We start from the raw sequence: 18272 nt of genomic DNA, 5'->3' as shown, positions 1-18272 counted from the left end.
TTACTTAATTTTGGAGAATCTATTGTGAATTCTTGACTGCATTCTTCCCCCTTCCCCTTCCGTTCCTTGACCCCTCTTCCTTTGGTCCAACCTCCCCTCTTGCAAGTACCCCTTTCCTGGTAGCTGTTTTGTTGGGCTCTGGTTTTATTTTTCTAAAGAATTATAGTATTTGAGCTCTCTGCAGAGTCTATCATACTTGAGTTAATTCATTTGTAGCTGCTTGGATATCACCCAGTATGTTTACTTATAGATGCATCGGCATGTTATGGCCACCACAAAGGAGGGGAACTTTGTTTCTCTGGATTTGGTTTTCTTTCACTTATTATAATTTTTCCAGTATTCCATTTCTCCCACCCACCCCCACCCTGAATCTTGTATTCCATAGAGCTCTTGTCTCTACCTTTCCTTTTCCTCAGCAACAGGTCCAATAGAATCTTACTTGGAAATAACCCAATAGTGCTACATACTCTACACAGAAGACAAAAGCCAGATGGCTCAGTGAAGAAACTTATGGTATAAATTCATCTATCAGTAGGCTTCCCAAGCATCATTTCTTCTGCTCCTGTCTGCTGTCATATAGACTTATTCCTGTAGCCCCTTGGATTCTAGTCCAAGTCATTCTTTCTGTCTTCCAGTATCAGGATAGCCTGTACCCATTGGCTTAAGCCCATAGCACCTCTACCTTGTGTTCATACTTCTATTTGTGTCTGTCTCTTCTCCATGTAGTTTATGTTTATAAGAAGAAAAGCTGAAGTGCTTTGCATTTTTGCATTTCCTATCTGAGGTGTTAGAGGAGAAGGATGATGATGATGATGATGATGATGATGATAAAAATGTCATCTATTGAATACTTCTATGATATATATCATCAAATTATGTTACTCCAATTTTGTAGATTCTGGGGCAAGACCACTTGTGTCCAAAGACATTTTCCCGTGCTGTCCATCAAATGACCTTGAAACAGGCAGGACTCCAGCAGTAGTGGACAGCCTTAACTGCATTCTGCCTCCATTGCTAACCTCCATTCATGTCATTGAATTAGACTCATTTAATTAAGAACCAAATTTTTTAACAGTCATAGACATGGAACATATTTCAATGTTTAGATCAATAATGGATAGAGATTTAACTTACAGCAGTCCCTATGCTTTATATTTCTTTCATATTTTGCCATTTTTTCCAGTCTTGCCATATACATCACCTGAACAGATCTCACACCATCCTTGTAATGTGAGTGGGATGGATTTCTTTCCCCCATTTCACTGATGAGCAAAATGAAGAGAAGTGAAATGGCCTGAATCATCTTCCAGTCAGATAGTGACAGAGCTACAACTTGACCGCTCCCCAACCCCTGTCATATACACACAAGGCTCTTGCCTCACCATGCCTTTTCTTCAGCAACATTCTCCCACTGATGGACAGGTAGACCCAGTGAAAGGCATCAAGAACCAAGTGCTTTCTAGAAGGCTTCCATACTTTGGGTTGTCTGGTTACCATAGCAATTGGTGCTCTCCTCATGGCAAATGAGATCACCCAGCACACATTTGCTCTCAAGATTTGAGTTACAAGAGATGATGCATTTTCCATAGAGGGCCATTAAGTGTGGAATTCCCTTCCCCTGATCTGATATAGCCCTGGAGTATTGGCCTTCTGTGTCTTTGCTAACCATACCAAGTTGAGTTAGGCAGTTGTGAATGGTAAGAAATCCTAATGAGGAAGTAAAAAGGACTAAATTGACTTTCAGTTATGAGCAATTTGTAATTTTGTAGGAGGGTTTTGCTGCTTTTATCCCTCAGGATAGCTCTACGGCTGGATATAAATTCTTTAAAAGCAAAACTTTCATTAGCAGTTTACCTGACTTTGTTTCTGTGTTCTTACATCATATCACAAATGATGTGATGGAGAAATCTACAGGGAAGTTTTTTTGTTTCTTTTGCATAAACTATTTTGCAGTAATTGATCCGCCATAGAGAAAAGGTGATCTCCTGTGCACTCTCAGTGTGTTCTGTGGTCACTGGAGACCAATAAGCTGTGTCCCTGGAACTATTACCACTTTGATGAAGAAGCTGCTATGTGAACAAAAACCAGCCTTCGTTAATTTCCCTTTTCGTATTTAAAAAACCTTGTCAGGACTTTCCCCTTGGGAATGTGTAATTTGTCAATAGTGCATAGTATTTTTGGTCTGAAGGGGAGAGATGAAGGAAGTAAGTCCTTACTCTGTTTTCATATTTCACTGATCTTCATGTCAGAAGTCAGCTAGTACATTTCCACTCAGTAAAGTAAAATCTTCCACTTAAATATGCCTTTTCCATCTTATAGAAATACTAGAAATGCAAACTACTTTAGGGAATCATTTGAATTCCATACCTACATCTTCTATTCCCCAGCAGCACACACTTAACAAATGGAAGAATTGAGTATTGAAATGTATACAGGTCAGAATTAGGATGTATATTCTCTGTCCAGTGGACTTCTGACTGTACCCTTCAGTTGTATAGATTTGTTATAGCTCCCAGTCTGCTGGGTAAGCTTCTGGAAAGAGAGATGATTCTCAAATATCTCAAATAGAGCATCATAAATGCTCATTAATGGGTTAAGGATTCTGGATACCACATCTCCCTTTCATTATCACATCTTTAGTCAGCTTCCTGTGGGAGGTAGAAAAATTAGGAGATGATAAAGTAATATATGATAGAAGAGAGTTGGACCATCTTTGTTTACCAGCATCTGTATTAAAGATGAAGCATACTTTAAGAAATAGACTCCTGAACCTAAGATCATTCATTAATGGCTTAAACTGCCTGCCATGTACATTAACTAGAATCCTGTTTTATGTTTCTCATATATATATATATATACACATATATATGAGATAAAAATCTATATAATATGTAAAATACATGTGTATATAGAGATAGATAGATAGATAGATAGATAGATAGATAGATAGATAGATAGATAGATTTCCAGCAGTGGCAAAGAATCTTGGAGTTTGTGTTGAGGATGAAAAGAATAAACATTATGATTTAACCTGTCAGTGTATTCTCTGTAGATTTTTGTGTTTGGGAAATGTTGGGTCATGAATTTTTATTTTTCATACTGTTGTTAGGTTTTCTGCCCTGAAACCTGCTAAGCACTCACTGTAAACTGTATTGCAGTTTGTTTCAGTGCTGGAAGGGGTGTTGTCTAAGCTGTCACGGTATGATGAAGGTACTTTCTTCTCGTCCATTCTGTCATTCACTGTAAGTATTGTAATGAGTTCTCTTCTGTGGTCTTTTCATTGTTACCTTAGCTCTTATATAGCAGTTAAGAACATAATTCTCACAATTATCTCTTTCCCTTTTAAGGTGAAGGCAGCTGCAAAGTATGTTGATGTTCCTGTAAGTATCTTTTTGTCTGCTTTTCAAACAATACACAATTCTCTCTCTCTCTCTCTCTCTCTCTCTCTCTCTCTCTCTCTCTCTCTCTCTCTCTCTCTCTTTCTCTCTCTCTCTCTCTCTGTAATTATGGTTCGCCACAGGTTTATTTCAAATCTTTATACCAGTGCCATTCCCCTAGGGGATAGTTTATTTTCCTCAAGCAAGCACTAGTCCTCATAACAAGGTGTGGCACGTTACTCCAATGTATTTTATCTGTAGTACTTATGAGCTCTTACAAGGCTGGATTGGCATGAAAACATAAGACCAGATTTGCATAAAAAGCCATAGCATTTTGGGATGGAACAAAAGATACCTAAAAATTTCTTACTGTTCTTTGCTTTTATGAGAAATTCTTCTTATAGCAATAAAGATTAATGAGCTGAATGAATTTGTTTTCTAAATATAGAACAGTTTAAAGATCAGTTGTCACATGTTTAATATTTCATATCACATGTTTTAATGTCATGTTTTGTTTTCCTCAGAATTTTTGGAAAATAATATATAACCTATACATGTGTTGAAAACTTAAGAAGCCACTCACAGAAATCATGAAACTTACTTAGCTAGCTTTAGTGAACAACTTATATGGGAAATATAACTGAGCATTTGGGATAGCAACTTAAGTTGATCATTGCATCAAATTAATTTTAGCATTGCATATGATCAAGATAGGATGCTCTGTATGCTTGAATTTTTGGCATATATACAGATTTTCCAAGAATTGAAAAATAGTTACTGTGGAAACTACTTAAAATTTAAGACTTGACCGAATGCAGAATAACTTTATACTTAAGAAACATCCCAAGTGTTGTCATCATTGTGGATGTTAGCAGGTTAAATGCTAGAAAGGCTTGGATCTTAGTTAAGATTTGAGGATAGTGGTTCAAAGGCAGCACAGGCAGAAAAGTCCATATGATTCTTATCTGCACTAATCACCACAGAGCTGAAAGTGAAGCTGAAACTTGAGTGAAGCTGAAATTCAAGTGGTAGAGCACCAGCTTTGAGCAAAAAGGCTAAGGAACAGTGATGGAGCCCAAGCCCTGAGTCAAAGCCACACAGCTGGTATACACACACACACACACACACACACACACACACACACACACACACACAAAGAAGCATTTGTGTGGTGCATTGGTGTATATCTCTTATCCTGGCTCTTTAGAAGTCCCCAGTAAAAGGAACATCACAAGTTTGAAACCATCCAGGGCTACATAGTGAGACTCTCAAAAATAAAAGTCAAATATAATAAACCAGTACTTCACACTTTTAATCCTAGCTACCCAGGCAGCTGAGTTGTAAGGTTCCCAGTTCTAAACCAGCTTGGGCTTAAAGGTTCATGAGATTCTTAACCACCAATTAACCAGCATAGAGCTAGAAATAAAGGTATGACTCACGTGGTAAAGTGTCCACCTTCAGAGAAAAAGTGATCTCAAGCCTTAATGTATCAACATACATAAATACATATGTACATACACACGTAAATTCATGCATGCATATACATAACTGTATACATACGTGCACATACATGTATATGTATCTATATATTATATTGAGGGGCAGGACTTAACAATTGCTGAGATTTTAATCTTCAGATAGCCCTGACTTGGACATGGGCATTAATTCACTTAAGTGACCTCAATTTAGTCATCTGTAAAGTGTATCAGTCTATGTGTATTTTTAAGTTTTTGAGAATATATCTTATTTAAACTTCTCCAGCATTTGAAAAATTTACATTTTTATTCAGCTGTGAAAACATAAACTAACACATAAGGACCACAGTAATGAGTAACTTATTAAACAGAGAAAACATATAGTGTTTTTAACAAGCCCTGAGATAAATTATGTGTTTGTAAAATGATGACCTGAATTCCCTGATGATCAGTTATTAATGATTGCAGAATCCTACATGCTAGAGCTGTAAGACATTGTGCTACAATTTCAAACTTAGAAGACACTCATCTTACATCTTGTTAAATGATAATGAAAAAGCAGATGCAGCTATTTCATTAGTGAAGCATGCAGATCATCAGAAATAAGGACATAACAATTTTGCTTTTGATTGTTTAAGGCAAGTTTTTCTAGGGTGTATGAAGAGCACTTTTAAATTAAGGCAATTACACCATAGCTTCTAGTTAATCTTTGAGACTGGTGTTGTTGATTTAAAAAATGTGTCTCCTCGTTAAACAGGTACCCTGACAGTGTTTGTGTAGTGTGTTGTGAACTTTCAGTTGCAGGTTAAGCGAATCTTACTGTGTTGCTGTGAAAAATGTCTGCAGTGTGGTAGCTTCCACCTGCCCATGAATGGAGAAGGCAAAGGCTTGCACCTGTGGGATTAGACATAGCAGCAGGAAGTCAGAGCATTTGCAGCATATAATTAACCAGGAATTTTTTCCCCTCTCCTTTTTTAAGCAGCCTGTTCATCTTGCTAGGTTAACTAGTAATTAACACATGAAAAAAATGTACTGGAGTTTGCACCCTGGCTTCAACTCATTCACTCAGTGATGTATTTAAGTACTTTTGTATCTAGCGTTATAGGCATGATCCACTTAACCTTAAAATAAGGCACCTCCTCCCATAGTTGCTGACTTCTTTCTGCTCACAGAGGAATTTGTTAGATCTTCATGTCCTTTTGCTATAATTTTGTGAGACCAAATCTGTTCTTGTCTAGTCAGATGTGGACATGACTGCCTTAACCAGCAAGATAAAAGCATAAGTGAGTAATGAAGTGAATCAGTCTCAGATTTAAATGGGAAGGTAAAAATTAAGTCATTTTCCCTAAATGGTATTTAATACAGAAGAAAACTTGCTTTGTGATTTTTTAATTGCTATTTTCTCCTAATCATTAAGAAGGTATTATTAATTTAATTATCAATTTAGAAAAGATTTCTAAATACAGTTCTCTAGGATACTGTATTATTGATTTAAACTGGCCATAAACCATGGTTGAAGTTTAACAGGCTTCTCCTTTGATAAAATTGGATAATATCCACTTGTACCAAAATTTGTATACATCTTCCATCTTGCCATGCAATAGGCATGCATTTTACAAATCAAACACACACACACACACACACACACACACACACACACACACACACACACACACACACACACGCATGCACGCACCCCTAACAGTATGCTCAGTTTGGATTTTTATTTCTGCTGTTTGGAATTTTTTTTCTTTTATGCACACATTGGAGCTTGAATTTAGGACGAGTTCCCTAGAGTTTTTTTTTTTCAAAGGTGATGCTCAACCATTTGAAAAAAATCTCCACTTTTTGTGGATTGATCGAAGAATCTCAAGAACTTTTTTATCCAGCCTAACTTTGAACCATGATCCTCAGACTTCAGTCTCCTGAGTACCTAGGGTTACAGGTGTGAGCCCCGACCCTGCAGTTCTGGGATTTTAAAACTACATTTAATTTTCTATAGAAATCATTGCATAATAACATTCGATGCAGTGACTTTCCAAGTGCAGAATTCTACTTCCAGAAAACAAGCATCTTAACACAGAGGAGCACTGAACCAGTGATAATGTCTTCTATCCAAACACATTTGTACTGTATGTAAAAACTGTTTAAAAGGAAAATTACATCTTTTTCAGCAATTTATCAGAGATAATTACCCTTCATACACCAAATGAAGGATAAAGTGTTTTAAAGAACTATAACTCTAATTGGTAAATGTCACCAGCTGTTGCGGTTACTGTTACTTGTGTATATTCTTTTAATGATTATAGTCTCATGCCACAAGCTACATGAAAATATATTCACTAGGTGTGAAATTCCCATATGTCACAGTTTCAAGAATAAGTAAACAGCACAAAGATAAAAGAAGAAATAATGCTAATGAGGAATGATAAGAATTCTAGGTTTTGTTTTCCAAGCCAGTAGATCTTAATTTGCTAAAATGGGAAGGAATGCAATTTCAAAAGGAAAAGGAAAGAAGTAAATTGTTGAAACAAACTTTTAAATGAACTTTATCTCATATCCTCCACCAGAGTTTTGTTTCCTTAGAAAGTGGTGGAACTGTTGGCACGTGCAGCCTTCAGTGCTCTGTCTCTTGAGTCTGCCTATTGAGATCATTTTGTTTTCTTTTGGGCTTAACTGTCAAAGTGTTTGTTGATTTTAGATGGTGAAAGTAAACTCTTTCTGGAAAATATTGCATGACATCATCTTGGAGTTGGCAAGGAAATTGAAAATAAAGTTCTTTGCAAGTCTATAATGTCATTATTTCCCTTTCTCCTAGCAATAATCTCCACAGATTCTGTTGGGTCAAGTGATTAACTGGACTATACTTCTAAGCATGGTTTTGCTTTGAAAGGTAGAATTTAAACAACAACAAAAAAACACTACAGGAAGCCAAGCCACTCATTTGTTTGTTCAACTCCCAGTTTAGCTACCCGAACCCAGTGCCTATGTATCATGTGCATTAGAGACTGTAGTTTCTAGGCACCTGACAGAAACTCAATGTTGAGCTAACTCACAATTAAGTATAAAAAATTGTCCTCATGTCATTTTCAGCTTTCTGAATGTTCTCATTTTCAGTGTTTTGACAAAATTTGAAAGGCACGGAGAGAAATACTTACCTTATAAGTTAGTTTCCCCTTGAGGAAAAGTAGTTATACTTTTTTACCAATTACCCTGCCTCTTCACTCAAAAATCTGATATATAAACTTCCCCTCATAGGGGCCGGGAGTTTGGCCTAGTGGTTAAAGTGCTTGCCTAGCATGCATGAAGACCTGGGTTCGATTCCTCGGTACCACATATAGAAAAAAGCCGAAAGTGGTGCTGAGGCTCAAGTGGTAGAGCTCTAGCCTTGAGAAAGTCCAAGGACAGTGCTCAGGACCTGAGCTCAAGCCCAGGACTGGCAAAAAAAAAAAAAAAAAAAAAAAAAAAACAAATAAACTTCCCCTCACAAAGCAAACAACCTATTTTTATTCACTGCAATCCAAGCATTTATTCATTGTAGTTACTTAATCTTTCAAACACTGATTATGAAAACTATGCAGAAAAATAATGAAGGAATGAATTTTTTCAGTAGCTTACTTAGGTTTGGAATATATTGCCTAGTATATATTTCATATATATCTTTAACTTACCTTAGTTACACAAGGATTACATTGTAAAAATCCTTGAATTTAAGCTAAATAAAGGAGTTAGAAATTTTAGTGATGATTATTACATGGAAATTCCAGATTAACTGTAAAAAAAACTCAAATTTTAAGAAATGGGATAAGATAGCTTTATGTCTGTACTATGCATTTGATGACCATAAACCTAACTACCTTATTTGATCATCCATTTCACTGCTTTGTTTTGATCATTTCTACTGTTAATCAGATAAATAATACAGAGAATCAACCCCAAATATATATGATATTTTTTTCATTGACTACCTATATGAGACTAATTTTCATGCATATGGTCCTTCCTAGTACTTATTAGTATATGGCAAGAAGGAATGTTAAATACTCTCTCCTCTAACATTAAAGACACCAATATGTAAGCTCAAGATTTCAGGAGGCTGAAATCTGAGGATTGTAGTTCAAAGCCAGCCCAGGCAAGAAACTCACTGAAAGTATTATTTACAGTTTACCAGCAAAAAGCCAGAAATGGAGCTATGCCTGAAATGATAGCATCCTAGCCTTGAGCACGAATGTTCAGGAACAGTATCCAGGCCCTGAATTCAAATACCTGGACCAGCATACGTGCACTCATGCATTCATGCACACACATGAAACCAAATGTTACAAATTGAAAAGTTAATCAGTTCACTTATCTCATTCTATACAGGAAACTTGTATTTTATATTCCTCTGCTTTTCTAATAAGACAAATCCTTAAAATAACATTGATAATTAATGGAAGCAATGGACAATTGACAAAAAAATTAGTTTTTAATTAAAGATATAAAAATATCTTAACCCAATATCCTTCTAGTAGTATCTTACTCAGCTTAATAAGAAATTTGGTTTTCAATTCCTCGAACAAACGCTCATGATAGTCAAATGACACAGCACACAAGAAAGCTAATACCTTAATAATATTGATAAACTAGTAAAGGCTGTGATAAAAAAGTAAATTATGCTTACAATTGGGAAATAAGAGTTGAATTGAGAAGTTTTTGAAAATTTCACTTATACTGCTTGGCTATCTTGTAATTTCAAAGATAGTCACCTAAGAAAAGAAACAGTATCTACAGGTTTTCATCTATGCATTCATAATCATTGAAATAATAGTGACTATGACATCAAGTACTCAATAAAATAAAAATTAAGTTTAATAATTAACTTCTTTATAAACTTACCTTGCTTATGGAATCTTTGATACCAAAGATAATCATTGTTTATTTAGTATTGAGCATATATAAGTAGGGTACTTTTAAATTATTTCCCCAGCCATGTCAAACACTAATTTCACAAATGAGATCTGATGATGTTTTGTTCCTTGTGTTTTAACCTCACATCAGAAACCAGGAATGGACCTGGCAGACACCTATATCATGTTCGTTCGGCAAAACCAGGATATTCTTCGAGAGAAGATCAATGAAGAAATGTATATAGAAAAGCTATTCGATGTAAGTAGCTGCCTTGGCAAGGTATGTCACGAGATGTACCCAGCAGTGAGGAATGTTGTATTTTGATTGACCATTTGCAAAGCCAGCTGTCCTTTTCGGTCATGTTTTTTTGTGTCAACTATTTCTGTATTTCCTTGATGGCTGATGGAGGCTTCGATTCTCTCTCTTTTCTGTATGAAAACAGTTCCCCCCAATTAGTCTCAAAACCTTTCTAGGGTTTATTTTAGCAAGCAGAGTCTCCTAGAGCATACAGTACCATTTCCTTTTCAGCTTCCATAAACAAAATTCATTGGGCAATGGGTCTGGTTCCAACATTATTGTAAGCCTAAATAGTAAAGAAATAACCTGCTTTTTCCAAGCTAGAGTATCTGCCTTACCACTGTTATTGAACATTTTAATTTTGATTTCATGTACTAATAACATGCTGAAAGATATGATATTTCTGTGAGTACAAAAGTCTTCATTTAGTCATGACAAATAAATATGGGGTATTTTCATTTTAGATACAGTGATAGTAGAGTTGTATTTATTGAGCATCTAGAAAAATAACCAAGAGAGCAGTCCATTTAAATAACAGTGTTGTCATTCATTTGCAATTATCAACAGTCATTTCAAAGAAAATGGCATTGTGCTTGCAAGGTAACCTTGTATTATAACTCACTACAACACTGATCCTGAAATGTGGTATTTGTTTTGAAGTTTATTCATTTATGTACATCTTCTCTGCAATTTTAGAAATGCTTTTCTGGCAGTTTCATTTTAATTATGCAAGTTACGGCAAATGTTTTCATAACAGCAATTCACGGGCTTGCTGGTGACATTTCAGCTGTGGCAGCTCCAGAAGGTCCCAGAACATCATCATAATCTCTTGCCACGGTCTGTCATGTCAATATTCACTGTCAGATTGGGTGGTCAATATGAATCTTATTTTTCTGACTTTAAGTTTCCAACCTCTACCCAGGCCATTTCACAATAAAAGTATCATCTGTTTTAATAAGCTAAGTGTTAATATGTGTGAAAAGAATGATTTCCTAAAAGCTTTGATGCCCTGCAGGGGTAGAAAAATTATCATCCATCCAGCTGGCTCTTTTACAAAATACTGCAACCATATTAGCAACTTCTGCTTCCATTTGCTCTTGCTCTCAACTTCCAAGCATATGTTGCATTTCTGAGTTCTCTTTTACTTTTTTCCTTAGGTGGTGATTTTCAAAACTGTTGAACAGAAAGAGTTGGGTTGGATGTCATTTCTGATATGCTTCTTTTGAGGAGAGCCAAAGGACATGCTGTTTAGTAGAAATAAAGTAGAATCATTTTGGAAATTGTCCACTCTAGATCAATTTTTTTAGGAGCTGGGAGAATGTTCCCTTAACCTAAATTTTTGTCCTGATAACTTACTACAAATCTTAGCCATTCTTACTGTTAGTTCATAATGAGGAGATTTTTTTCACCTCAAAAAAACTCCCCAGTTGAATAGCTTTATATTCCTGAACTTTCTTAGAAGACTGTTGGGTAACAGTATCAATATGACTAACCAAAGTGGACCCAGGGAGGTAAAAATTGAAATAATGTTCACCACCTTAATGGTCCTTTAGACTTGACTTTTGATACCTAAGCTTCAGATATAGCTGTGGGTTTGCTTTTAACCACTCTGTTTCAGGTGTGAAGGTTTTGTCATTTTTTTACGTCCCCAGTAGAACATTAGACTTGTTATTTGCAAAATCATTGTAATGTCCTTAAACATTTGAATGTTTTTAGGTTGCACATTTTTATTTAATTAAAAATAAAAATAGTCCTTAATTCTGTTGATATGTCATCAAGAGTAACATGCATAAAGGGGGACGGAGAGCCCCTAATTAGCCAAGACTGAATTTGTCTCAATTACAGTTAGTAAATGAGAGGTTATCAAGTATGTGTTGAAAGGTAAAGTTGAATGTGTATCTTAAGCAACAGATCATTACTGAGAGACATTATATAATTATTGAAAATCCCCTTAGCTGGAGCTTAAAATAATATTGTTAGGTGTCAAGAAACAGTTGAAAATAATGATCTTAAATATACTGTTAGCAACCTTAGCCTATTAAAGATAAAAAGATAGAAGAGAACAATTGTACTCAGGCAACATGACAAACTTTTGATATTCCAATTACAGTGCTTCCTATGTACATAAGTAAATGGATCCTTACAAGTTCAGATGTAAGAGAAAACACAGACATGCAAATACCTATTAGAATGGGTGAACATGGAGTAATTTTTTTAGACAACTAAGGGGCTAAGAGTCATTGCAAGAATTTACCTCATAAGAATTGAAATGGTAAAATCAAATTATGGAAAGAGCAGTGGATTGGGAGTGGGAAACCATAGTTCTGCCATGAAATTTCTGAATGACTTTGGCAGGTTCTATCATTTTTTTAAGATTTGAGTATAGCTACTTATGTAAACTGAAACTGCTGGTGTAGAGCTTTCAATGACTTGAACTCCTTTCAAACTTCACACTATGAGTCCTTTCGTTTTAACTTCCTCAATCACGGTAGAAATTACTGGGATATTGGCATTGTGTTTGCTGGTAAAAGCAAGGTGTCTTACGTAGGAAGCCATAGTAAATGCACAAGCTAAGTAGAAAAAATGAAGGTCTGTACAACATTACACCTGTGTGTCATATGAAATTTTGTGTGCCTAGCATCATAGTTCTGAAATCCAAATTTAGAAAAGTGCTTGGACCTCAAATCAATCCTCCATATTCAGGCCAAGTTTTTCTGTCCAAGCCAGCAGGATATGTTGAACAATACTAACCTCTGCCTTCCCAGAGTTCACTGAGAGACATGCTAAGTTTGAAGTTTGCATTGACTTCTTTAATTATAATGTTCTTTCTGGGTTAGAGAAGTCTAAATGAAGTCTACCTGAAATAGGAAAAACTAGTTTTGTGGTGGAAAAAATAAAATAAGGCAGGTGCCTGTGACTCACACCTGTAATCCTAGATAATAAGGATCCAGGTTTCAGAACAATCCAGATTCCCCCAAGAAAGCCTATTTTTTTTTTACGAGACTCAGTTTCCAAGAAAACCAGCAAAAAGCTAGGCTATAAAATATAGCTCAAATGATAGAGTGCTACCTGAGAACAGAAAATTGATAATGTATGGGACCCTAAATTGAAACTCTCATACTAGGAACAAACTAGGCAGGAATTCTATACGGGAAGCAATCTTCATTACCATACATAACACCCATTTTCTAGCTTAAAAAAATCTTTGTCAATGGTCTTTACAGTTTGTATCAGATTTGTAAACTTGTTTCTCCACAACTTAAAACTAATGACAACCATTTTGTAATTCTTATCCAGTGTTTGGTGTCATGTATAGTTTTTCTCCTTGCCAAAGTGATTACCCAACTCTTGCAGGTTTCTAGAAAGAGAGCACAAGCCCCAGGTGTTCTAGGTCTAGGAAAAAAAGATATGAGAGTCATTACTAGAGTACATTGATTCTGTGGAGTGGGAGGCTGTATAATGTAAAAGAAATTAAAACTAGTTATCCATAAAAAATAGCCAAAACAGCACTTTCTTCCCTAAGTCCCAAAAATATGACAAAGCGAAGTAGGTAGGCTTCCTAAAGCATACCTGGCACAACTCACCCTGCCTCAAACTGGAGATTGCCCATCTTGAGTCCCTTTAAAATGATCTCCTGCTCGCTTCCTGTTGGTGAAGTCACACCAGGGTGCAGCATCTAATTGGTAAATCATGCAGATTAAACATTCTCTTGTGTTATAAACTGATTAAATATTTAATTGTAGAGGGGTTTCATCTCCATGAGATTTTTTTACATATTGTAAAATGTCTTATAAAATTAAAAGTAATTATTTAAATGATAGTTAATCAGTTATATTCGTCTAAACAGTGTTTCATAAAGGATTAATTTGTAAGGACTCTTCAGGAAAAGAATTCTATCTTTTTAATAAAGCAACTCTAAATTAAACATTTTGAGCAAAATTGACCTAAACTGTGCAGAGAGGACCAGTCGCCTATTCATGCTATGACAAGAAGGGAAAAAATGAAAATACTACAAGTGAATATGATTCTGAAAACTGATTTTGCACTGGAATTCTAAGTGAGAAAAGGGAAAAATGCTCAGATTTTTTAAAATTTAGTTTTCCACGTTAGTACCCCAGATTTGGGGTACAAAGGTTTAGTCACTGTTGGCAACAGTGACATTTCTGTCCTTAACTTATTTAAGGATTCAGTTTGTTGCTAAATTTATTTTCCCCAAAACAGCTTAAATCAACAAAATATACATTTGATTGGCAAGTAAGCCAGGCATGGCAAGATACACCTGTAATTCTCACTCTTTGGAGGCTGAGACTGAAGAATTTCAAGTTCAAGACCATCATAACTACATATGTAAGACCCTGTTTCAAAGCCAACAAAGTGACTACTAAACAAAACTTTATTTATGTGATAACTTTGCTCATGTGTACTTAGACAAATAGAGAGGAAGGGTAAGCAAACACAGTCATAATATTCAGTTTATATGTGTTCAAATGGAACTAGGAAAATTGAGGGGGTGGATACAGGTAAGAAAGAAGGGAAGATGAAAAAGATGACAATAACCTATAAATATATATGCAATATATACATATATATATTGGTTATTATATATACATACACACACACACACACGCGTGTGTGTGTGTGTGTGTGTGTGTGTGTGTGTGTGTGTGTGTGTTCTGGAGTTTGAACTCAGCACCTAGGCACTGTTGCTGCACTCTGTGCTCTAGGCTAGTGCTCTACCACTTGATCACCTGACGCATAGCTCCACTCCTGGCTTTATGGTGGTTAATTCAAATTATAAGCATCTCATGGACTTTCCTGTACAGGCTAACTTCAAGCTACAATCCTCAGATCTCAGCCACCTGAACATTTTAGGATTACAGGTCTGAGTCACCAGCGCCTGATTTAGAAGTATTTTTTTTTAAGTTGGACTTAAAGTTGACTGTATTGTATAGGAACAGCATCTGATTCATCACACCTCATTTTGTCAGGTGTTTTTTTTTGTTTTTTTTTTTTTTTTTGCCAGTCCTGGGCTTGAGCTCAGGGCCTGAGCACTGTCTTGGACTTTCTCAAGGCTAGAGCTCTACCACTTGAGCCTCAGCACCACTTCCGGCTTTTTTCTATGTATGTGGTACCGAGGAATCAAACCCGGGTCTTCATGCATGCTAGGCAAGCACTTTAACCACTAGGCCAAACTCCCGGCCCTTGTCAGGTGTTTTAACACTTCATTTCCCAGACGTTGTGTTCTGTTTTAAGTTGCATATTATGCCTACTCGGTTCATCTACAGTATCTGGATCCATACTGGAGTTGTTTTACCTTAAATTACTCATCATTAAACCTATTCAATATCATTGTATCTGCCTTTGTCAGTGCTGTGCAAAAAAGCTTATCTTAGATTTTCCTTTAATCCTCCACTCAAAGTTTATTTCTCTTAAAAAAGCACTCTCACATTACAGAATTACAGATGTCTGGTTCATGGGAGTTAATAATCCTCATTTCAGTGTTCGGTTATTATTTGTAAGTGTAAGAATTTATAGAAGGAAGGATCTACTTTTGATGTATGGTGTATGCCAAATTAGCTCTGACAAGTCCAGACATTGTCCAGAAAGGCCAAAGGCCTTGATTTAAATCTAAGCTGTTGGTGAATTATAACCTGAGAAACTTGAGATAAGCGTGCCTAATTGCCTAAAATGAAAACTCAACGAAAAAAAAATGTATTGTAGCTTGTTGATCTTATTTCTTTGATAATTCAAAAGAATCTTCAAGGAAAAAAAAAGTCATGTGGACTTATTAACTTAGCTTCTTGAAATGTGATCGTGGCACACAATTGTCATTTGGCACATTCCCAGAAATCCACATCTTTATTTGAGGCACCTGGACATATGTGGCAGGTCTGGTAGAATCAGCTAATTAACAACACAGGCTTAAACAGGCACCTCATCTGGCAGTGCAGTTAGTTGCCTGATGGTGCTCAGCAGGATTTGGTAGTGCTTTTTATTTTTCTATCCTAATGGTCTGCTGCCCACCTCATTTTGTCTTATTGTCAGTCACTACTTACCGCAGCTTGGGGCCCTCCCAGGAGGCTAAATTATTATCAAAGGATTAGGGAGATGTAGCCTTGCAGCTCTGACATTTCTGATTACTTGTCTATGCCAGAACACTAATTAGCTGTGACTAATTAAGAAAAAATGTTCCTGCCATAGAAAACCATTTAAAAGAACCGAGAAGTAGAAAAGCAATTCAAAAGCTGAGCAGTGTTCAGATTTGCCGATGCTCTTTAGATTTCCACCAGAGCCTTAACTCACCTTTAATTGTGCTCAGAATTTTTTTTTAAATCCTTCGTACATACATACTGATTGGAGAATTTTTGCTTGAATAAGGAAAAAAAAACAGTTGCTCACCTAAGCTCCTTTAAGACTTGATGGTACACAACTTGCATATTTGAGAAGTCGCTTTTTCTGAACAGCAAATCCATTGCAGAAAATGGCCTTCACATTCATCCACCCAAACCATAATTGTCATTTTGTTGATTTTATAAAAGGGTGTTGAATGGATTATTAGCAACATGTTGAGTGTTTCCACAGATGTTTAGTATTGACTTCATGCTTCTTTCACCTTACGATGATCTGGAAATGTTAACTGGTATATGTAGAGTCACTAGACCTCTGCATACCTGCACTTCCAACTGGCCGCTTCTGACTCATGGGAATATCCACACCTCCCTGGGGACCAACTTCTCTCTTGGTTGATTAGTGCAGTGTTTTCATAGAACTGATGTCGACAAGCTCTTCTTTCCTTCACTCAACTTCATCAGCAAATTACGCCTAGGACTTTAAGGCCATGGGCTATGGTGGATTTTTAATATCCCCCCTCCCAGTCACCATCTTTGCACAGCCTCCTTGCAGCATGCTCAGCATTGCACAGGTGGACATAGCAGCGGAATCCAGGTTGCCTCTACTGACTAGCCCTCTAAAAAACCAAATGTGTGATAGGGAAGCAGCTTTTTTTGACCAAATTTTTTTAAAAAAAAGAATCTTTAAAAAAAAAACTTTATAAATAAATTTGTAAACTCTCAAGCCAGCCCTATATTTCTTCATTTTAGCTTGTGAAGGGATGCAATCTAAATTTTGCTATGTTAATGTGGGGGAAATACTTTGCTGAGAGAGAGAGAGAGAGAGAGAGAGAGAGAGAGAGAGAGAGAGAGAGAGAGAGAGAGAGAGAGAGGGAGAGAGAGAGAGAGAGAGAAAGTTCTAAACTCTGCATCTCCTAAATTCTTCATGCTGTATTTTAAACCCATTTCCCCCTTTCCTCTCTTGTCTTTCTGGAGAACAAAAAGCAGGTAGCCAGCATCCTCTAGGGAATAATCCTTCCTATATATGAAGACTGTTATTAAGGTACTTGTCATACTTGTCTACTGCCTGATAAAGAATCCCTGTTTGTTTAGCTTCTCTTTATAGGCCCCTTTTCTAGCCCTTTAATCATCATTGTGATGTCCTTTGAAAGTTCTCTGTCATGCTTGAGGTTTAGAGGCAGGGAGGGATACCATGCAGTGTTTGAATGTGGCTAAACAGGATTCGTCCAGACTGATGCCTATTGATGTATCCTAACACATAATTTCCCCATAGCCTTTCACTATGGATCACCACAAATTTACTTCAAGCTACTTCTTGTATTTCCTTTGTCATGCTCCTCTCAATTACTTCTGTCTATACACATTTACTGATAGAGAATATCAATTCCGCTGATCTTACACGTATGTGGATTTCACTGTTTGATTCCGAGGTATAAGAATGGTGGTGATAGTTAGGATTCAAGTGGTTGGTATTGGGTTTTTGTTGGTTAATTTTTTGCCATATTATTTAGCTTTTAATCTTCAAGTAATTGTACAAGAAGGTTACAATTTGACATGCCCATTTATGAGTCCAATGAATGTTGATTAGTCACCTCTGCCGTCATTCCCTCCCCTCCTTGCCTGTTCTCCCAGCCCTACCCTAAAGACACAGCACATTTCCCGCTTCATTTTTTCACATATGAAGACTGAATATTCTGACATTATGAAAGGGAATATGGGATTTAATAGGCATTTTTGCCAGTGCTGGGGCTTGAACTAAGGACTTGAGCACTGTCCTTGGGCTTTCTCAAAGCTAGAGCTCTATCACTTGAGCCACAGCACCACTTCCAACTTTTTCTATGTATGTGGTACCAAGGAATTGAACCCCGGTTTTCATGCATGCT

The 18272-nt window shown here is 36.4% G+C and overlaps 1 protein-coding gene across 8 annotated transcripts in view; it reads left to right on the top strand.

Annotated features, from left to right (window-relative positions):
- Cadps2 (calcium dependent secretion activator 2) overlaps window positions 1-18272 on the top strand; it is a 426292-nt gene that overhangs the window by 390858 nt on the left and 17162 nt on the right. For all 8 annotated transcript variants that reach the window (XM_090333225.1, XM_090333224.1, XM_090333226.1 and 5 more), the window contains 3 exons: window positions 3159-3242; window positions 3348-3380; window positions 9893-10000. In XM_090333225.1, coding sequence (XP_090189351.1) covers window positions 3159-3242; window positions 3348-3380; window positions 9893-10000 — 225 coding nt within the window. The remainder of the gene's footprint in view (window positions 1-3158; window positions 3243-3347; window positions 3381-9892; window positions 10001-18272) is intronic.

This window comes from Megascapheus bottae, chromosome 5, assembly GCF_031878675.1.
Source record: "Megascapheus bottae isolate mThoBot1 chromosome 5, mThoBot2.hap1, whole genome shotgun sequence".
In the NCBI taxonomy this organism is placed as follows: Eukaryota; Metazoa; Chordata; class Mammalia; order Rodentia; family Geomyidae; genus Megascapheus; species Megascapheus bottae.
The sequence above is the reverse complement of the archived record's forward strand: the minus strand, read 5'-3'. Positions and strand labels throughout refer to the sequence as shown.